At 38.0% G+C, this 23212-nt stretch overlaps 1 protein-coding gene across 1 annotated transcript in view; it reads right to left on the bottom strand.

Annotated features, from left to right (window-relative positions):
- RPGRIP1 (RPGR interacting protein 1) overlaps positions 1–23212 on the bottom strand; it is a 78573-nt gene that overhangs the window by 29659 nt on the left and 25702 nt on the right. The window contains exons 7-19 of the mRNA XM_037834494.1: positions 21071–21094; positions 20029–20175; positions 19463–19536; positions 17760–17905; positions 16284–16441; positions 15681–15824; positions 15070–15220; positions 12618–13064; positions 12307–12458; positions 11518–11860; positions 10107–10291; positions 9603–9806; positions 8843–8981 (exon numbers count right to left, since the gene is read on the bottom strand). Coding sequence (XP_037690422.1) covers positions 8843–8981; positions 9603–9806; positions 10107–10291; positions 11518–11860; positions 12307–12458; positions 12618–13064; positions 15070–15220; positions 15681–15824; positions 16284–16441; positions 17760–17905; positions 19463–19536; positions 20029–20175; positions 21071–21094 — 2314 coding nt within the window. The remainder of the gene's footprint in view (positions 1–8842; positions 8982–9602; positions 9807–10106; positions 10292–11517; positions 11861–12306; positions 12459–12617; positions 13065–15069; positions 15221–15680; positions 15825–16283; positions 16442–17759; positions 17906–19462; positions 19537–20028; positions 20176–21070; positions 21095–23212) is intronic.

Raw genomic sequence — 23212 nt, 5'->3', positions numbered from 1 at the left:
ATTTTTTGGGTACATTTCTTGTAATTTTGTTTTGTTTTGTTTTTTAGATACAGGATCATGTCAATTGCAAATAAAGACTACTTCTTTCTTTCCAATCTGTATGCCTTTAATTTCTTTTTCTTGCCTTCTTGTACAGACTAAGACATCCAGTACAATATTGAGCAGGAGTAGTGAAAGTAGACATCTTTTCCTGGTTATCAATCTTTAAGGAAAAAATCATTCGGTCTTTGACTACTAAGAATGATGTTAGCTATAGTTTTTTTGTATTTTATTAGTTTGAAGAAACTTCCTTCTACTCCTAGTTTATTGGAGGTTCTTATGATGAATGAGAGTTGGATTTTGTCAAATGCTTTTTCTTTATCTGTTGAGACAATCATGGAACTTTTGGCCTTTATTCTATGAATATGGCATATTTAATTAAAATTATATGATGTCAAAGCAACCTCACATTCCTGGAATAAACCCCACTTTATCATGGTGTGCAACCCATTTTATATTTTTATATTTTGCTGGATATTCTTTGCTAATATTTGCTAAGGATATTGCATCTGTGGTCATGATGGATACTGGTCTTTGGTTGAGTTTTTTTTTTTTAATGTCTTTGGCTTCCTTTGGTATCAAAGTTATAATAACTTTGTAATCAAATGACTTGGAAAGTTTTCCCTTCTATTCTATTTTCTGAAAGAGTTTGTGAAGGGTTGGCATTATTTCTTCCTTAAATATTTGTAGAATTCACAATGAAGTTATCTGGACTGGCCTTTTTGTTGTGGGAAGAATTTTTTTTTAATTTTTTTATTGAGATTTTTCACATACCATACAATTATCCAAAGATCCAAAGTGCACAATCAATTGCCCACGGTACCATCATACAGCTGTGCATCCATCACCACAATTAATTTTTTTTTCAATTTTTAGAACATTTTCATTACTCCAGAGAAGAAATAAAGACAAAAAAGAAAACTCAAATCCTCCCATACCCCTAACCACCCACCCTCCATTACTGATTCATAGTATTGTATAGTACATTTGTTACTGTTGATGAAAGAATGTTATAATACCAACTGTAGCACCTAGTTTGCAATAGGTATATCTTTTTCCCTATATACCCCTCTATTATTAACTTCTAGCTATAGTGTCATACATTTGTAGAGATTTCCAATATTTGTACAGTTAATCATGGACATTGTCCACCACAAGATTCACTGTTTTATACATTCCCAACTTATAGCCTCCAACTTTCCTTCTGGTGACATACATGACTCTAAGCTTCTGCTTCCACCACATTCACACACCATTCAGCAATGTTAGTTATTCTCACAGTAAGGTGCTACAGTCACCTTTGTCCACTTACAAACACTTAAGTTCAACCTAGTTAAACATTCTGCTCATAATAAGCAACTGCTCCCCATTCTTTAGCCTCATTCTATATCCTGGTCACTTATATTTCATGTCTATGATTTTACAAATTATAATTAGTTCCTATTAGTGAGACCATACAATATTTGTCCTTATGTGTCTGACTTATTTCACTCAATATAGTGCCCTCAAGGCTTCTTCATCAACCCACTTTTTTTTTTAAGACAGTTTTGTTCACCCATCATACATTCCATCCTAAGTAAACTATTGATGGTTCCCTTTATAGTCATGTATTTATGTATTCAGCACCATCACCACTGTCTATATAAGGACATCTCCATTTCTTCCACAAAGAAGGAGGAAGAGTCAAAGAAGGTAGAGAGACAAAAGAGAAAGAAACAAATGACAGCTCAAAAGCAACAGAAGGAAAAATGGAATTAAATTAAAGCACAATAAAAGAGTCAGACAACATCACCAATGCCAAGAGTCCCATACCCCTCCCTTATGTTCCCCTCTATAGGCATTTAGCTTGGTTTATTGCCTTTGTTACATTAAAGGATGCAAAGTATCATGTTTCTGTTGACTATAGTTTCTAGTTTGCATTGGTTGTATTTTTTCCCCAATCCCACCCCATTTTTAACACCTTGAACGGTTGACATTCATTTATTCTACCTCATGTAAAAACATATTTGTACCTTTTATCACAATTGTTGAGCACTCTAGGTTTTACTGAATTATACAGTCCCAGTCTTTATCTTTCCTCTTTCCTTCTGGTGTCCCACATGCTCCTAATCTTCCTCTTTCAACCATACTCACAGTCATCTTTGTTCAGTGTACTTACATTGCTGTGCTACTGTCTCCCAAAACTGTGTTCCAAACCTCTCACTCCTGTCTTTCCCTTTCTGTCTGCAGTGCTTCCTTTAGTATTTCCTGTAGAGCAGGTATCTTGTTCACAAACTCTCTCCTTGTCTGTTAGAGAATATTTTAAGCTTTCCCTCATTTTGAAGGACAGTTTTGCCGGATATAGGATTCTTGGTTGGTGGCTTTCTCTTTCAGTATCTTAAATATATCACACCACTTCCTTCTTGCCTCCATGGTTTCTACTGAGAAATCCACATGTAGTCTTATCAAGCTTCCTTTGTATATGATGGATTGTTTTTCACTTGCTGCTTTCAGGATTCTCTCTTTGTCTTTGACATTTGATAATCTGATTATTAAGTGTCTTGGCATAGGTCTATTCAGATCTATTCTGTTTGGGGTACACTGTGCTTCTTGGATCTGTAATTTTATGTCTTTCATAAGAGACGGGAAATTTTCATTGATTATTTCCTCTATTATTGCTTCTGCCCCTTTTCCCTTCTCTTCTCCTTCTGGGACACCCATGACATGTACATTCATGTACTTCATGTTGTCATTCAATTCCCTGAGACTTTGCTCATATTTTTCCATTCTTTTCTCTATCTGTTCTTTTGTGTGTAGGATTTCAGGTGCCTTGTTCTCCAGTTCCTGAGTGTTTTCTTCTGCATCTTGAGGTCTGTTGTTGTATGTCTCTATTGTGTTTTTTTTTAAATCTCTTGTGTTGTGCCTTTCATTTCCATAGATTCTGTCAGTTGTTTTTTCAAACTTTCAATTTCTACCTTATGTTCACCCACTGTTTTCTTTATATCCTTCATCTCTTTGCCATATCTTCCCTGAACTGGTTGATTTGGTTTTAGAGTTATTTTAGGATATTTCTTTTAAAATCTTTAATTGATTGTTTCATTAAAGTGAAACAATATCTCAACTGTATCTTGAGGTGTAAGTTTGTTCCTTTGACTGGGCCAATTCTTTATTTTTCCTGTTTATCTTGTAGTTTTCTGTTGTCTAGGCATCTGATTTCCTTGGTTACCCCAGTCAGATTTTCCCATACCAGAATGGTTTCAGGTCTCAGAATGGGGCTATGTATCTTAGGAGACTGACAGACTTTCCTGTGAGGCCTCTAGCCACTGTGCTTTTCCTAAACTGCCCAGCAGGTGGCACCTGTCAGCCTATCACTCCTGACTGGTATAGGAGGTGTGGCCCCTTTAGTTTCTGTTTTGGCTGTTTTCCTGCAGGCTCTGGGGTCTGAGTTCTGAAGGGAAGGCTGGCACTAGAGCTGGGCCCCACCTCCTTCCTCTTAGGGAAGATACACCCACTAGGGAGTTATCTTCTGCATTTGAATTGCTGTTTTGTCTCTCTGGCTCTGTTATCTACACCCCTGTTTGGGTCAGAGCACTGTGAACTGAAAATGGCCAAGGCTGTCTTCACTGAGCCTTTCAGGTTGAGAGAGAGAAAAAGGGAAAGAAAGCCCCCTTTCAGAGTCAGTCCATGGTCCCCCAGTTTTGTCCATCTGTCAGAGAAAGCCCCTGGTCTTTCTGGCTTTTTAAGGTCAGTTGTCTCTAAAGCCTCTGTCTGCTTGTTAGGGGTTTGCCTATGTTTGTAGCTTGTATTCAGTGTTTCACATTTGTTAATTAAAACCCCAGTTGGAGCTGGGCTGAGCTATATTCACTTGCTCCTGACAGGGACTGCTGCTTTCTCCTACAGTGAGGTCTTGTAGCTCAGCCTGAAGTGGGGGAGGGGGCTTTCAGAACAGTTTCACAGTTTTTACTTACAGATTTTATGCTGTGATCTTAGCCATTCCATCTAATCCAGGTTGGTGTATGATGTGTGGACAGTCACGGTTGTCCCCCAGCAGTTGTTCCAGATTATTTACTAATTGTTCCTGGTTGTTTAGTAGTTGCTCCAGGGGACTAACTAAATTCCACTCCTCTCTATGCTGCCATCTTGCCCCTACTTCCATAATGTTCTTTTATAATCCATTTTTTTTTTTTTTTTTTGGATTTGTAGTGATGTTACCCCTTTCATTCCTGATTTTCTAATTCATGACTTCACTCATTTTTTTCTTGGTCAACATGCCAGTTAACAATGTATTGCCTCTCAGCTCTAAATGCATCCTTCATCACCTGCTCTGCAAAAATGGAAATGGGCCCTGTAAATATTTCTTCTTTGCCAACTGGAACTAGTTAAGCTTTGTCAGTAGAAGGCACTGAAGGGTCACTGGAAGAGGAAAAGATTTCTCCTTCTGGTTCTGGTGTGCTAGTCTAGACAGGCATCCACAGCAGGTATGGACTCTACAGCACCAAGCTCCAGCAGCTCATACAGTTTCTATAGAGCCTGGCACCATCAGCAAACCTGGTCTCTACAGAATGTGGCTCTAGTAGTATAACTTCTGCAGCATCAGATTCCAGTAGTACCCAGTGGCCAATAGCACATGGCTCCAATCCATGGCCAGCTTCCCTGGTACCCTTTGAAGTGAATTTCCAGTGAAAACACCATTGGTCTGGCATCTCTACATGAATGGTTACCCCCAGCATCCCAGAGAGATACTTCACATTTCCCTTGAGTCTGAGATGCAACCACAGTGAACTTCCATGCCATTCAGTAAGACACAGGTTCACTCTCTCCAGCGAGGTCTGAATTTCAGCCCTGGAGAGGCTGTCTACCAGATTTGTTTCTCCTTGGGTGCTCCATCTCACCCCCAGGGATTGATTAATGGATGCTCTTTGAATCTGGTCAATCCCACCCCTACTTCAATCCCTTCACTTATAGTTAATAGTCAGTTATATTAAACTTTTCCTGTTCAAATTGCTATGTCATTTTTGTCTTGCAGGTTAGATCATAACTAGTCATTCAAGGTAAAGGTTTCTCCTATCAAACTTCAACTCAGTAGCCTTGAGTCTTGAAGAAGATTGTATAGCAATGTAGCTCACAAGAGGTGACAGTGTGATTATGAAAACCTTGTGGATCACACTCCCTTTATCCAGTGTATGGATGGATGAGTAGAAAAATGGGTACAAAAAAAAAATGAAAAATAGGGTGGCAGGGAGATGATTTGGGTATTCCTTTTTACTTTTTTTTGTTATTATTCTTATTTTCACTTTTTTGGTACAATGAAAATGTTCAAAAAATAGATTGGGGTGATGAATGCACAACTATATGATGGTACTGTGAACAACTGTCTGTACACTTTGGATGATTGTATGATATGTGAATATATCTCAGTAAAATTGAATAAAAAAAGATAAAGGTTTCTCAAGTTCGTTGATCTTTTCAAAGAAACGGCTTCCAACTTTATTGATTTTCTCTATTCTTTTCCTATTTTCTATTTCACTTATTTCTGCTCTGATCTTTATGATTTCCTTTTTTGGGTTTGATTTGATTCTCTTTGTCTAGCTGCTTCAGGTGGAAGCTTAAGTTTGTGTCCTTAGAGCTTTATTCTTTTCTAATATAAGCACTAAAAGTTATACCTTTTCTTCTAAGCACTGCTTTAACCACACCCCCCAAATTGCAACATATTATGTTTCCATTTTCATTACAGTTTGAGATATTTTATAATTTTCCTTTTATAATGCATGGGTTATTTTTAAATGTGTTGTTTAATTTTCAAATACTTGTTATTGTCTGTCTTAGCTTCCTATGGCTGCCATGTAAATCACCACAAACTTGGTGGCTTAAAACAGCAGAAATTGTATTCTCTCACAGTTCTGGATGCCAGAAGTCAAGGAGTCAGGAAGGCTCTAGGGACAAACTGTTATTTGCCTTCCAGCTTCTGGTGGTTCTGGGCATTCCTTGGTTTGTGGCTGAGTCACTCCAATCTCTGCCTCTGTGGTCGTACTGCCTCTTCCTTTTCTGTGTGCCTCTCCTCTGTGCATCTCTTATGAAGACACTTGTCATTGGATTAAGGGTATACCTGGTAATCCAGGATGATTTCCTCATCTCACCGTCCTTAACTCAATTACATCTACCAAGCTCCTTTCTAAATAAGGTAGCATTCACAGATGCTGGGGATTAGAACATTGCTATATCTTTTTGGGGGGCCACCATTCAACCCACTACATTATCTATTTAATTCTGAATATATTTTAAACCCCATAAGCTAATATTTTTGCTTTATACAGTCATTTAAATTTACCCACCTTCTTTGCTTTTCATTCTTAGTTGCATCTTTGTGTTTTCTTCTGGGATCATTTTCATTCTGCCTTAAGAATAACCTGTAAATTTTCTTTAATATGTAACTCTGGAGGCAAACTCTTTCCATTTTGGCTTGTCCAAAATCATCTCTTTTGCTTTCATTCTGGGAGGATATTTTGTTTGGTAGAGAATTCTTGGTTGGCAATTAATTATTTTCTTTTAGCACAATGAGGATATATTTCCACTGTTTTTGAGCTACAATCATAGCTCTTGACAAGTAGGTTGTCTCTCTTTCTAACGCACTCATGGCTGTATTTTTTTTATGATTGTTTTAAATATTTTCTCTTTGATTTTATTGTTTGCATTTTTACTCTGAAATATCTAGATTTGGATTTATTTTACTTATTTTGCTTGAGTTTCATTTCCTTGGTTCTTAATGTCCTTTCTTAGTTTGGGGAATGTCTAAGTCATTATCTCTTTAAGTATTGTCTCTGCCCCTTTCTCTCTCCTCTCTTTGTTTAATCAAATGTAGTTTATACCCTCTCATTGTATCTTTTATGTCTCTTTTCCCCTCTAATATATTTTCTATCTCGTTGCCTCTTCTTTATTCTGACTCTTTTCACTAATTCTTCTTTCAGTTGTGACTGATCTCTACTTTTAACCCATCTCTATCTCTTATAAATTTCTGTATTTAACAGTTCTATAATTTCTTTTGATTCACTTCTAGATTCACCAGATCTTTTGCAACCATTATTGCAAACATCAATTCAGGTAAAACAAAAACATTAATGAATGCCAAAATTATGAAGTGAAACTTGATGAACAAGATACTTGTATAGTCTCAAAGTATCTTCTCATAGATTATTTATATAATTGTAAAGGGGAAAATGGTAGCTTTACAGTGGAAAAACATGGCACATGACTTCCTAACCAAGTGATCAAATTAACGTCATCAGAAGTGGGACAGATTGACATCATATACCTCCTAATGTGGAGCAGTTAGAAGGAAACAACATCATCTCTGTGGTATTACTATAAAAATTCATAATTTGTATCTAACTATGAAGAAACGTCAGACAAATCTAAATTGAGGAACATTTTATAGAACAGCTGTCCTCTATTCTTCAAAAATGTCAGTACCATGAAAGACAAAAAAAAGCTGAGGAACTATTCCAGATTAAAGGAGTCTAAAGAGATATGACCAAATGCAAATGCATGATCCTGAAATGGATAAAGGGGGAAAAACAGCTGTAGTGGACATTATTGAGACATTTGGAAAATTCTGAACACAGAGTGGATGTTAGATAATAATGTTACCAGAGTAAGTTTTGCAAATTTGTTAATTGTACTTTAGTTACATAATTTCTTTTTTCTTAGGAAAACAAATATTGAAACATAGCATCAGGGGAGGAGGATGCTTGCAATTTATTCTCAAATGCTTCAGAAAAAAATATAAAGAAAATGATAAGGTAAAAGAAGTGGCAAAATGTTAAAAAGTTGGTGAATTTGGGTGAAGAGTATATGAAAATTTTTTGTTCTATTCTTGCAAGTCTTATGTAACTGAAATTATTTTTAAATAAAACATTTTTTGAAACTTAATGTCAATTTCCATGGCATCCAATTCCTTGCTGAGATTTTAAAGCTCAGCTTCAATCTCCATGAGCCTAGTAGACACAGCTGTTGCACAGTTGGTGCCTGATAATTCTAATATCTGGGGTCCTAGAAGGCATCAGGCCAGCCTGTCCCTCTAGCCCTGCAAATGTCCCCAAAGCAGAAGAGGCTTCTAATTGTACTACCTCAAGGGTCCCAGAGCAGAGAGTGCGTAATTTTCCAGGGTCTTGCCATAGACAGACACCAGACTCAGACTGTTGTCACCCTCGAAGTCCACCAAAATCATGGTTCTACCTCTCCATGCTCCTCCAGACTGGCAATGCCCTGGGGCTGAAGCGGTTCCAGCTCACTTCTCAAAAGCCCCAGTTGTCTCCCTGATCTAGGCTAGGAAATTCTTCCCTCTCTTGTTGGCTCTTTAAAGCTTTTAAGAATAAGTAAGATTTATTTTTAATATATTAACTTTAGCTTTTTAGTTGTCATCACTGGGATAGCTGGTCTGAATTACCTACCTCACCATTACGATAACCTAGAATAAGTCTACTTTTCATTATAACACAAAAGGTTTACCTTAATTTAAGAGAAGTTTTGATTTATATGACAAATGAGCCAATCACAGTCTTTCTATTTCTTTGTAACCATAAGTTCATAATGGTGGAGCAAGTTAATATTTTATAAATGCTATATAACTAAGCCAGTTAGCAAGTTATGTATAAATATATAGAAAGTAACTTTTTTTGACAATTCCATCCTTTGGTTGACCTAACCATAACACATGACATAAAACTAGAAAGTTTATTACTGCAAGGTGAAGGAAGAAAGTAAATAACTGGCTTTATCAAACAATCCAATGATAAAACAGGAAAATTATATTTTATAAAGACAATACCATTTATAGGATGTAGAGGTTCCTTCTGTTTCAGTTCTGAACTGGATGATATCATATCCACTTCCTTTTCCTGTTTTTTTAAACAATCATCTCTGGAGACTTTAAGCCCTGAGAATTTCCACTCAGTGTAATTCACCTGCTTTAAAATAAGACAACAATATTATATAGCTGGTACTATCTTGCTTTTCTTTCTATCCCTTTCTTTCTTTCTTCCTTCCTTCCTTCCTCTTTCCTTTTATTCTCTCCCTCCCTTCTTCTTCCCTCCCTCCCTTCCTTCCTTTTTAAATTCTAGCTCTTTTTGTATTTTTAAAAAATGTGGTACTTAAAAAAAAATAAATACGAAGTTAATATATGTCACATTAGAAAAAACTTTCAGAAAACATATAAGTGGTAGTGGTAGTGAGTTTGGGTGCTACATAGTGACTTTAATCCAGTTTCCTATGAAAAAAAAGGCTGTATCTAGCACATAAGTAAGTGTTCAATAAATGCCAATTCCTTAATTTCTTTTGGTTATTGAAGTGACTAGATAGGATAGTGGTACTAAAGTTATAAGCATAAGTTGGAGAAACCATGATCTGCTGAATTAAATTATATTGAAATGAGGTGAACAGTCCAGGGGGTTATTAAACAACTTTTGGTTGTGGAAACACAGGCTAGCCACAAATAGCCACAATTATTGCTTATCTTGTGTCTGCCTGCTTCTACATCTGAGAATAATATATCTGTGAACACTAGTTCTTCAGGGTTTCCAAGGTCTTACCTGTAGGGTATGTCCATTTAAGATGTTACGACTGAGATACTCCATTCTATTCTTTCCTTGGGCACCTGTTCTTTTTCCATGCTTTCTTCTTGAGTAGCTCTCAACCTGATGTTCCTTTTCCTTTCTTTCTCCCACCTGAGAAGATTTTCTCTGTGTTTGACAGTCACCAGCTTCAATGGGAATCTCAATAGATGCCATCTGGTGCTAAATAGAAGGATCAGAGACATCTTTACAAAATGATAGTTTAACAACCTTGATACTCAAGTAAGGGATATGTGAACTGTTAGTAGACAGAAGTTCTCTCCACAGAGCTGAAAGACACCATCTCTCTCCCCTCTCCACCGTAAAACATAGGGTTTTGTTCCAACAATGTCCTCATGGTATTATGAGGGGTACAGATTAAGCTTGCAGAACACATGACAGTCATAGAAGGAATTTCTTTCACTCCTATGTTAATACCATCTCCCTCAAATTTGCTCCATGGGATTGGCAGAGTTCTGCTACCTGGGGAGGAAAGGAAGCATTTTCATCCTCAGATGAGGTCTCTAATCTGTTAGTGGTATCATCCTCCTCTGTTTGAGCTTCTGGTTTCAGGAAGCTCTTGGGGGACAAGTAGGGAGACTTCCAATCCAATTTCACCTGAATAGATCCATTGGGTTTCTCCGCAGAGTCAGTGAGGTTAAAATCACCTGAGAGACACACAGACATTAATAAGATCAGATCATGTAAAGCAGACAAGCCAGCATTTATGAGTACCTTATCTATTACCCCAGTTTTGAATTTCATCAAATTTTGTTAGTAATCATTTAACATCCATCAAATAATCATGATGTTAACACACTCAGAAGTAACATAAAATAGCAGTGTACTGAGAATATTTATAGGGGTAGATAGGTATCTCCAGGTTTCAGGAAGAGATAGTTAAAAGATGTATGGAGAGGAATACAGCTTGCTTGTTATCAGTCACCCAGCCAATGAACAAGATCGTGCTATTACTACAATTACCAAATGCTTACTATGCCCTAGGCATATCAAGAAACCATTGTTTCCACTCAAGGAGTCCCTACTTCTAAAATAACAAAAGCCAAGAAAACAAATCAAATGGCATTTTCCAAATGTGAAACTTCTGATTTGTAACACTGATGGGTTAAACAGATGGTTCATGCTACCTCTCCTCTTTGGCAAAGGAGGAGTTGTGAGCAGAAGTCTCAGCCTTTTTGGTGTTTTTTTAGCAGTGTGGGATCAAGAGGAGGAAAGCCTCCTATGTTTCCTAGAACATCCAGAAGCTTGTTAAATACTGTTGATACCAACTGTACCAATCCATGCTTCCTAAGGAGAGCATGGATAACTCTGCTTCACCCTCCCAAGGCTGCAGGCAGAAGATCAGCCCTCCTAGGTGCACCCAGAAACCTTGGGGATTAAAGTAAGATAGGTAGTATGACAATCAGCTTCATTTTGGAAAAAAAAATCCAAGAAATTTGCCTTTGTCATGTTCTGGCATGGAAGTCTAACTTGTGTCTGATATTTAAAAGAATCCAGAGAACATATTATGGGGGAGTGTTAAGGTGACAGCTTATAACTAGATTTTTAATCAGGTACTTAGAAACAATAGGCCTTAAGCAAAAGTTGGAAAGTTTGTTTAGAGATATAGGGTGTGGAATTCAGGTTGGTGGTTCTACCTAGTTGGGAATCCTATTGTTGTTCCTGAAAAGCAGCAGAAAAAGCCAATGTTTCCATATGAGTGATGAGTCTCTAAGTCTTCTGCTCTGTCGCTCTTGACAATATTCCAAAATCATTTAAGCAGGCTTTGAGATCAAGAGATTGTTCCAAGCAAGTAATCAAAGAAAAGTAGACTTAGGATAGGAAGACAACAGTGGGTGGAGAGTGGGGGGATATAATAATCTTGAACTCCCACCTTTAATTTCTTTGTTTTGAGCAAGAGGCAGCAAGGGCACTTGGACTCGACCAAGGTATGAGCCAGGCTCTGAGTCTTCATCATCAAAAACGTACACCAGCAGGGCCTCCCGCCTCAGATATTGATCCAGTTCAGAAGTCACAAGCACTGGGAATTGAAACTGGTCCCTGAAGTAGGGATTGTTACTGAATGGTATGATGGCAGTGTCATGGTCAGAAAAGGTGAAGAAGCGGTACATGGCATATGGACTGGGTTGGGTCCCCAGCCATCGACTCTGGAGGCCACAGCACCTGATGATTTCCACCCGCAGCTCATTCTGATGCTTCCAAACCTCTGCTCTGGACTGGAAAGATGTTGGTCTTGGATTGAGGAAGAGGGCATACTAATAGAGTCATTTTAGTGCAGCCTTGCACTCTTGGTAAGGAAGAGCTATGACCTAGGGAACTGCTGTGTGCTGAATGGGTTACAGAGAAACCTAATGACCTTCACCTGCATGGTCAATGGCTCTGGCAGATAATTATTGCGGGAGAGGCTAGCAATTAGTTTTAGAAAATGGAACAGAGAAGCTATTTTTTTTTTCATAGCATGGAGAGATAGCTAGCTAAGGGCATTATATCATTTCAAACTCAAGTTTGACCAAGGGAAGAATCTGGACTAATTGTGGTGTGACACTTTTTCCTCTTTCATTCTCATTCAATAAATACTTATTGAGAGTTGAAGACTGAGCTGTTCTCATGAGATGCTTGGCTGAGGCTCCTTTAAGATGCAAGGACACATCGTTTTTCTCACCTCATCTTCCAGGGCCTCCCAGGCTCCAAGCACATTGGCTGACAGATAGGCTTGGACTTTCTTTCGCTTTCTCCATGCCTGTAGGCTGGGTCTTATGGGGAAATGCAACCTCATCCAATACTCTAGCACCCCGAAGTCTTCTCCACCAGCTCCTGGGTAGCAGAAAGTATGAAAGGCATGGAGGGTATAGATTGTGTGGCAAGGATCAAGTATAAGGAAGAGGAAGAAAATGGGAAACCACCAGAAAAAACGATAGACTTTAGGAAATTCTGCACTAGTTCTGGGAGCTGTGGGATGCCAACAGCACTTACCAGTAAGAATGGCAGAGCCATGAACTTTCTCCACAGTCTCCAGCACCCTGTTAAAGCAAATCCATCCCGTTGCAAGGGTATGGTGCTCACAGGCCATAGCTTGGTGGAGATCAATCCGGGCTGAAGCCCCTTGAAGGTAGTGCAAGAAAAGGGAATCTGTCTCTACTACATACTGGGAGGTGAAGTCATAGAGGGGTTGTGGCCCCACAGCAAGTGGGGTACAGTGGGTTTCAAAATCATAGAAGAAATAAGTGCAAAATGTGGTAGGTTGGTTGTCTCCAGCCTGAGCCAGGGCAGCAGATGTCAGGAAGGCCTGGTGGAGGTGCAGTTCAAAAAGATTCTCACTCTGGTGCAGCAGAGAAATGTCCACTTTATCTTCATCTCCATGGGCTGGCAGTGTTTCTAGACACAACTGTCGGGTGCCATAAGCCACATCTTTGAGCTGTTCTATAGAGGAAAGAAAACTACCCATCCATTAAGGGGCAGGGAGCTCTTTCTTAGGGTGGACAGAAAGAGAACAGAAAACTTGGTGGTAGTCCAAGTTGTGATTATTTCAAGAAACCTTTTGAAAGTGATAGAATGACAACAAAGAGGTTTGAAGTCTGATAGCCAAATAATTCAATAGCTTCTTTAGAGAGTAGATACAAAATAAGTGTTTGAAAGGTACATGCTATGTTTAGGAAAACACTAGAGGCACAATTTAATCATATAGATGATGACTGTTTCAGTTTACAGCATGATTCCATCAATGATTAGTAATTTTGTTAGAGAAGCACCAGTAACACAAAATGTGAATATTTTCGATAAGTAGAAAAAGTATGCGATATTGGTCATGGAGACAACAGCAAGCTGTAGTTACAGTGCCTGTTAAATTGGGCCACCAAGAAATGTTTCCCTTCTCCAACCAGATCAGGCACAATGGTCTTCGCTCTGTTAAGACTTTGGTTTCATGGTAAGAAGGCAAAAAGTTCACTTTGAGTCCAAGAGAAGTGGAGTAAGAAGTGGGGAGAGGAGACCTACTGGAAAGAGGTTGAAAATATTTGCAATGGAATGGAAAGATATGTAGACAGTCTACCAAATCTGGGCATTACCTCCCATGTCCAGCCAATCAGAAACTCTGATATATAGTCTGCTTCAAATTAGAGAATATTAACTATTGTCACAGTGTGTTGATGGTGAAGGTCCTATTTTAAGAGTTAAAACAGTAGAATTAAAATATTCTGTATATATTTTAATGTCTCCATGTCCAAAAACTGGAATACAGAGATTAACTGATGGTTTTTCAATTGATAAAATTAATATAACTAAAGAAAATATATTTAAAATGTTGCATTATATGACACAGGGTTAATTAATCTTAGCATATAAAGAACTACAAATCAATAGGATACTCTTAGGACTGAAACAGGCAGTTCTCAAAGGAAATAAACCAAATAATTGATAAACATATTTTAAAAAACTCCTTAGGCTTATCAGTAATCAAAGAAATATAATTTAAAGCAAATGAATCTTCAGAAGTAGGTAAGGGTATTTATCCTGCACTCTCCTGGGAGAAAGATCCTGAATCTGAAAGACAGGGGAATTTCAATCTAAGGAGGGGTTTCCTTTATTATATGATAGTGCCCTTTCATCAGACTCACCCTTGCACAGATAAATCATATCCCAGAATGACCTACCTCACTTTACTCTAGTTCTATGCTCATTAAGAAACCTACTTATCAATTCTGCTTTCCAGAAAGAAAGGGATGCCCTGAACAGTAGTTCCAAATATTCTCAAGACAGCCCTGGAATAGCCACTATTATAAAATAACAAATGAACATTCTGGTTTAAATATCAGTCTCTGGTGAATTTGGCTAGTGTGAGTCAGGTCTTGCACCACTGGGTATAAGAACAATGCCAAGTTTCTTGACATACAAGGCCTTGATATCCTGGACCCTGGTTAACAAGGCCTACATAAAGTGTAGGAAGTACCCCAATATGAAACCTGAATAAGTGTCCAGCCAGCTGCCCTGTCATTCTCTATCATCCTCAAACTACAACAAAGATTTTAGAAACTTTTAGAAAGAAAGTGCAGGAAAAGATGATGAGAGATGAGTGAGGAAACCAAAACTGCTTTTTAAATCTGGACTGTGGAAACAACCTCAAGAGAGAGTGTGTTACACTACCCTGAGGGCCAACAGTGAGGTTTTCTGATTCTTAAAATAGAATCAACCGACCAGAAGCAATTGCGCCCTGGTGAAACTCTCATAGATATCAGAGAAACGCACTGACGTGATGGAGGAAAAGAAGTTGCTAAACCACATTTTAAAATAATAAGGATGATAGGATAAAGAAGAACAGGAGGGATAAGTCACATGCCAAGGAGTAAGAGGCAGTTCTCTAGGCGGGTACATATACACGTTAGCTGTGTGAAGGGCCCCAGGATGGGGAAAACAAACTACTAAGACTTGCCAGAGGTTGGAAGGCCATGGCTTCTTAAAATACCTTCCAGCTGCCTGATTCGATTGTTCTTGAAGTCCAGGAGTTGATTCAATCTTTCTACTTTCTCTTGGTGATCTCTCTTTTCATTATCAGCTTTTGTCATCATTGCCTCCAGTTCCTCCTGAAACAAAATAATGTCTGAGCTTTTCTATCTCAGTGACCCAAAACCAAAGAGCCCAGATTACAAAGGTGGCACTTGCTGGGTAAAGGAGATTCCACTATCTCCTCATAGCAAGGCAGATTCATCCACTAGAAAGGCTTGGGTTCCTCACAGACTCCTCCAGGACCAGCTGTGCTATTAGTGCCATAAGGGAGTATTTTCTTGGGACTGGCAAAACAAATTGAACCCAGAAACACCTGCCATTTTCATTAGCTGGCCCCTTCACTGGCTATATTGCCAAGGTGCCATGGACATGTGTGAACATTCAAGTTCTTCAAAGGACAGCAATTCTATATTTGCATAGGATAGCATGTGACCTGCATCAGCCCTGGAAAGTCAAGTTTTGCTTCATTCCCAATCCTGTAAACGGTTCCCATGTGCCCACTTATCTATCCCCTTCCTGTACTATCTTTTCTTGCACCTGATAACACACGTTGATTTTGCGCTGCAGAATAAGCATGTCTCTTGTCTTTTCTAGTTCCAGAGTGGTCTCTGCATGTGATGCTTGCAACTCATTTAGTATATGGGACAGTTTATTTTCTTCTTGGTTTCTTGGTTCACAGGGCTATAGAGGGAAAAGCAATGGTAAAAGGGAGTAAAAATATGATAGGTACAGTAATAACTACTTGCCATACAGCAGTCGTTGATAGCAGTAAAATGCTAGCAGCAGAATTTACTCCAAAATGTGAAAGGGGACTTGCATTACTTCACAAGTACTCTCTTCCCTAGTTCCTCATGTCCGATAGCAGCAGTGAAGAAAGGTTATATAGCCTCTGAGGGGCTGTTTGCTCTTCAGCAGACTATTTCAAGTCCTCATTTGGAAAAGATTCTAAATTTTATGAGCTGTAAATATTGAGAAAAAAAGGTGTGGACTCATGAAGCTCTCTCTTCTCTCAGCCTTCCAAATATTGTCCTTAATCAGGACAAAATATTATTCAGTTATTTCTCTAATCCCTTCATCTTTTCTAGATATTTGCCAGGATCTCTCTGTAGAGTGGACTTGTTTGTTTAAAGAGGTTCTTACCTCTATCTGAGTGGTCTCTTGGACTAGAGCTGGGTGAATGACTGGTTCTGATGGCCTGTCAGGAGGTTGGGAAATGATTTCCTTTTCGAGGATCTCTGCTTCCTGTTCATGCTTCAGACATATGTTGGTAACTTCTAGTTTCAGATCATTGTTTTCAGCTGGGGAAAAATAACCCAGAAAGATGGTTATCAGTAACCATAGTCACAGTAGGACCAAGCATGAATTAAATTTTCCCGCTAACACTTAATTCATTTTATAAATTTTCCCTTAGGGGCAATTCTTTCTTATTTCTACAAAGGAGCATTAGGTTATTGACCCATAAACAGAGTTGATGCTTACACTCAAAAAAGCATATTCAGTACAGTGAAATGGAAGGGGCAACAACAACAACAAAACAGACAAAACAAAAACAAAAACAGAGCTTCTGGGATGTTGGAGGCATCTTTTTGACAGCACCATCCACGCCAGCATCTTTCCAACTGGGCCCCACCCCATTCTTACTTCTAGGCTGTTTGTCTCTTAGGGTATCCACCTCCACATCTATTTTGATCTGGAGAGAGAGTGAGTATTTCAGTGTGTGTGTGTGTGTGTGTGTGTGTGTGTGTGTGTTAGGGTATCCACCTCCACATCTATTTTGATCTGGAGAGAGAGTGAGTATTTCAGTGTGTGTGTGTGTGTGTGTGTGTGTGTGTGTGTGTGTGTGTGTGTGTGTTTCAGAGCAGGAAAATGATAACTATTTAATATGAGAGAATTTGTCCTTAAGAGGGAGTTAGGTTAGATTACCCTAAGGTCCTCACAAGACTTCGCTAGCACGTCATACATACCACTGGTCCTTAGTATGTGCTCCTAAGCCTTATACTTTTATTGTTCCTGGCATTCTTTTTCTTGAAGTGCTGTTTCTTTTCCTCCACTCTATTTGAAAATACTAGATACTGATGAGATATAAGTTTGATAAGACTAAATATAAAGGTTGAGACCTGCAAAAAGAAGTCTGTTGATCTTTTTGACAATTTATTAGTATCTCCACAAAAAGTGTCTCCTTTGATTCAAGAGTTGAGACAGGGGGAAAATGGTAGCAGTAACCAAAGTAGTTATTTGCTTCTCAATTCCAGGCATCAGGTACTCAAAAGAGATGGCTCCCAAAAACCTCTAAACTGACTGATGAGAATGATAAAAGGCAAAGAAATTCCTTTTCAATAATTTAAATAATGTGAACACTTACAATATGGTAAAAATTGGCATCTCCTCAAATGGAAAGACATTAAAAAGGAAAAAACATGCACATAAAGTAGGTGTTTGCATTCCTAATTGTAAGTCTGATCTGATTTCCAGTGTTCTTATTTTACTTATCAATGATCCGTACAGAATAGGATCACGTGTGGAGCTAGGGGAACTGAAGGCCCAAGTTCCCTGCTCCCAAACCAGATACCAGATACAGAAGAAGCCAATTTGAGAACTCTTCAAGGCCCGACCTACCTTCTTGTCTGGTCAATTCAAGTAAGATGTTACTCTTCTCCTCTAGTTCAGCATCCAGCTGATCCTGCAACTGAGAGACATTCTGCTGTAGCTGTTCTGCTATGAGCTCATTGCCCCATTGAGGCTGACTACTGCTGTCCAGCATGCTGAAAACAGGAAGCGAGTAAGGAGGGAGGTGAGAGTTGTCAGATGGAAACTCAGAGGTGTGTGATATGGCGTCTTTATGATATAGTTTCAGATCTCCTGGGCCTAGTTCATCATTCGTTCCCCTACATGTTTTTTCTGCCCCTGCTTTATCTGTAACTGTCACTTACCAACTGCCTTGGAACTTTGGGGTCCTATTGAGGAGTTGCTCAGGATCACTTCTATTTAGGTCTCAAGTATCCAACTAAGCACACGCTCCAAGTCATATCCATTCCCCAAGGAACTTCTCCAGCATGATGACTTTCTTTAGGCAGATAACTGTCTATCAAGATACTCTCAGGCCTACTAGATCAGAAATGAGGGACAAAAATATTCCTCTTTTCCTTACCCCATCACCCCATTCCTCTATCTGCTTTCACCAAAGGCTAGAATACTTGTTTTTGAAATAAATTACTATACTGGAGAGCAGGAACTAAGCTTTTCAATAACTGTACACACTACCCCATAGTATCTAGCTGTCAGGGCAGACCTATTTTGGATGTAAAACACATATGGTCTAGTCTTGATTATGTACACAAAGGAAGTGGCACTGATACTCAATCAAATACATGTGATCTAAGAACAACTTGCTTAGGTTAGTATTATGAATGTTTGGCACTTCTTGACCACACATCACATGATGACCCAAGAAGATAATGTTCTGAGTGACAAAGGGAAGAAGCCAAAAGTCACGTTTGTGACAGAGGGTCCTCAAAGTGGACAAACCCCATACTGCTTCATTTCACTGAGTAGTTGAAGGGCATCTGTTGTTTCCAGGATGCTCCCATAAATCTCCCCAATCTGCCACTGCCGCAGAAGGATCAGAAGGCACTTTAAATTATTTTTAACTTCCAGGTATTTTTTTTAATTACAAAAGTAATACATGAATAGATGCTTATTGTGAAAAATAAAATAATATTGAAGTATAGAGAATAAAAATGAAGGTGTCCTTTTGCCCTACTCAAATCCTCCTCTCATCTCCAGAATTAATCTCATTAACAATTTGTGGATCCACATACACACATAACATAATTTAGATTAGAGTTAACATATTCTTTTGCAACTTGCTTTTTTCTTTTGAAGATATATCTTAGACATATAGATATACCTCATTTTTTAAAAAACTGCTTAGTATTTCATTGTGAGGATGCTACAAAATTTATTTAATCAATCCCTATCAATGGATCAATCAGTGGTTTCTAGTTTGTTTTTTTTTACAATTATTAACAATGCAGTAATTAACATACTTATTATACAGATATCTTTGTGCACAAATCAAGGGTATTTATTTAGTATTGATTCCAAAAAATGGAATTTCTGGTTCAAAAGATATGTGTATGTAACATTTTTATAAATAATATCAAATTCCCCTCCAAAAAGACTCTACCAACTTATAATATCACTAACAGTACTGAGTACCCATTTACCCATACCTTTATTACTAGGTAATAAAGGAAGGCACTTTTCTATAATTGTCTTTTATAGCAAACAATGCTCTAGGGACCAAACTTGTTACTCACCTTTCTAAGAGTTTGTCATAATTGTCATTCAGTAATTTTCGTTCTTTTTCCAAATCTTCAACTCTCTGCTGAAACTAAGAATGAAAGTAGAGTGGGTGAGATAAAATTCTAAAATCTATTGTCCTGTACAGATTCCTCTTCTGCTGAAGGATGGGAATGGAATGGAAGCTCTTGTATGCTCATCTCTCATGTCTATGAAGGGGAGAGAAAGGAGCCATTCAACTAGAAGACTAGAACCAACTGAAAGTGGGGTTAGAAACTTTTAGTAGAATTAGTGAGGATTCTCTGAAATAAGTTTTCATGTGTTAGGGTTTCTGCTCTTAGGGGAGCAGCAGAACACTGTAAAAGAGCAAGAATTTTGGAGGACAGATCTAACTATAAATCCCAGCTGTCTCTCTAATGGTGTAATCTTGAGCAAATTATTTAACCACTTGGAGCCTCATTTTTCTCATTTGTAAAAATGAAATACCAATATTTCATCATTGCTAAACTACACATTTTAACATCTCTGAAATTGGAATGTAACTTACAATTGATGATATCTTTCTATTATTATTGTAATTTACCTCCTTTAGAGTTATCTGCAGGATGGATACATCTTCCAGTTGACTTTTCAAGCTCACAGCCTTCTTGCTCTCCTCCTTCAGCTCTGCCCTGAGCTCATTCACTTGGCTGAGGAGGGCATCATGGGCTACATCCAGGATTCCCTGATTCTGAGCAAAAGGAAAGGAGCTCAGAGAATGGTCATACCACTCAGCAGAGGTGGTCTCAAAAAATCAGCAACCCTACAATTCCTTAATGGATATTACCAAGAATGACTTTGATTAAGATCATGTTTTGCCTTTGTGCTATACATTGACCTTGCTTTTCACACTAGGCTTTCTCTGGAAGTATAATTTCCCTTTGTTACTGACAAGTTTGGACTCTGGACAACTGTTCATCATTGTAGTCTGAATTTCCCAAGGTTCAAATTAAGCCCTGGTTCTAAAAAGTTAAGTGCCATCTTTCAAAGCTGCCTTAACTGTCTAAGCTATTTCAATGCTTTTTGAGATGATATATTCCTCCCTTGGCATCTAGGAAAGTGACATGTGGGATCAGATGACTCTGGAAGTTGTTATGCTTTTTTTTCTGGCGGACTGTATTGTTCCCCTGGTGAGGAACAGCTGTAGCTGGTCATGCTGGGAACTCTGCCTTAGTGACCCTTACATGTGGACATTAACCCAGTGCCACCCCCACAACTGTACCCCACTTAGAGAGGTAAATAGGGCCAAATATTTAATAATGCCAGAGAAGATGTGCAACAACTTTGTTATATCCCACCACCATACACATACTAGAAAAATACTCTCAGCAAATTTTCAGCAAATGTTATAATTCCTCTAAGCAATAGACTGAAAATTACTATTCCAAATATTTCTTAACTCAGATCTCATATTCAACTTTTATGAAAACAGTGCATTAAGTATCTTTTGATAATAATAAAGTATCATTTGTCTTGATGGAAACTCCATGGCATAATAACTTTGATTTAGTTGGCTAAATTCTGATATTACTTAGAGAAAAATATGGATTTCTTTGCTTTTGATTACTCTAGGAATCTTTAAGTACCTTCTGAAGCAGGGTTTCATATGCCTGGAAAAGAGAAATAAGTGTTATTGTATAGCTTTATCCATTTGATGTTTATGTTTTATGTTTATCTCTACAATAAAATGCTCAAATATTTATTTTTTAAAACATTATAAATAATTCCTGTAAATCAAATCAACTTGTGCACCTGTTTACTAATTGCTGCTAGTTTCTGCCTGTTCTAGCTTGCCAGGCAGCGTGTGAATGTAATAGATCACACCATTTCTTTTTTTTTAAATGCCATTTTATTGAGATATAATCATATATCATACAATCATTCAAAATATACATTCAGTTGTTCACAGTATCGTCATATAGTTGTGCTTTCATCACCACAGTCAAACTTTGAACATTTTCATTGCTCCAAAACAATAAAAAGAAAATTAAAATAAAAAAGAATATCCAAAACATCCAATTCCCCTCCTGCCCCCATTGTTCATTTACTTGTTTTAAATACAGTTTAACTGAGATACATTCACACACCCTACAGTCACCCACAGTGTACAATCAGTTATTCACAGCACTGTCATACAGTTTTGCGTTCATCACCAGAATCAATTTTTGAAACTTTTCCTTACTCCAAAATAAAAATAAAAGCAAAAAAGAACACCTAAATCTTTCCATTCCCTCCATACCACTCTATTCTTCATCTAATTTTTGTCCCCATTTTCCCACTCATCTGTCCATATACTGGATAAAGGGAGTGCAAGTCACAAGTTTTCACAGACATATTATGCAATCTACATAGTTATACAATCGTCTTCAAGAATCAAGTTCACTGGGTTGCAGTTTGACAGCTTCAGGTATTTCCCTCTTGCCATTCCAACACACTAAAGACTAAAAGGTGATATCTATATAGCACATAAGAATACTCTCCAGAGTGACCTCTCAACTCCATTTGAAATCTCTCAGCCACTGGAACCCTACTTTGCTTCATCTCTCTTTCCCCTTTTGGTCAAGAAGATCCTCTCAATCCCACAGGGCTCACACCATTTCTTTTAAAAGGATGAACAATTGTAAGTATAATGCAAGTATTTTGCATTATACTTGGTGGATTATCCAAGAAAAAGGTTTAATCTCAAACTGGGTGCTGTCTGTTCTTCAGCATGTTTCAGAAAGGCCTCTTTCCAGTTTTAGAAAGTGAAAACCCAAAAATAATCATACTAAAAATGACAGTTACCATTTGCTGAGCAGTTACTATGTGTTATATTATATGTTACTACGTGTTACACAATATGTTACAATTGACAATTATAATTGTTTTACATATATTATCTCATTTAATCCTTACAGCAAATCTGAGGGGTAATATATCACTTGCTGACAGTCACACAACTACCAAGAAGCAGAGGCAGAATTTTAACCCAGCCCATCTGACTCAGTCTGTGCTGTTGACCACTGTATTTTGCTGCAAAGGAATTAAGGGACTGCAAACTTATTTTAGTATATGCATGTGGTGGTTGGGAGCTGTATGTATGTCAGTAAAACATACTCTTAAACTTAATCCATTCCTGTGGGCGTGAACCGATTGTAAGCAGGATTTTGTTAAGGTTACTTTAGTTGAGATGTGGCCCACTTCAATCAGGATAGGTCTTAATCCTTTATAAACAGAATAAAATTCAGACAGAAAGAAAGCCACAGGAAGCAAGAAGCTGAAGGTCAACAGATCCCGGATCCCAGAAGTAAAGAAGCCAGAAGAGGCCACCAAGTGCATTGCTACGTGACAGAGAAGCCAAGGACCAAGGTTTGCCAGCAGCCAGCCCCAGGACTCCAGTCTTCAGGGCAAAAAGCACTGCCTTGATAATGCCTTGATTTGGACATTTTCTCCACCTCAAAACCATGAGTCAGTAAATTCCCATTGTTTAAGCTGATCCATTGCATGGAATTTGCCAGAGCAGCCAAAGGAAACTAAAACAGTGTATAAGAAAATATAACTAAAAAGGTAAATTGCTAAAGAAAAACAAATAGTAAATCCTACATTTAAAAAAAATTGTGGGTGATTATCCATCCTTTTAGTTCATCTTTGCTACTTTTTCCTGTCACTAACACAGATAAATAAATTCAATTTAGAATGGCTTTCTAACATTTATTTTTCTTTAATGCAATGGAGACATACAGATTTTT

Source organism: Choloepus didactylus, chromosome 4, assembly GCF_015220235.1.
Source record: "Choloepus didactylus isolate mChoDid1 chromosome 4, mChoDid1.pri, whole genome shotgun sequence".
Classification (NCBI taxonomy): domain Eukaryota; kingdom Metazoa; phylum Chordata; class Mammalia; order Pilosa; family Megalonychidae; genus Choloepus; species Choloepus didactylus.
The sequence above is the reverse complement of the archived record's forward strand: the minus strand, read 5'-3'. Positions and strand labels throughout refer to the sequence as shown.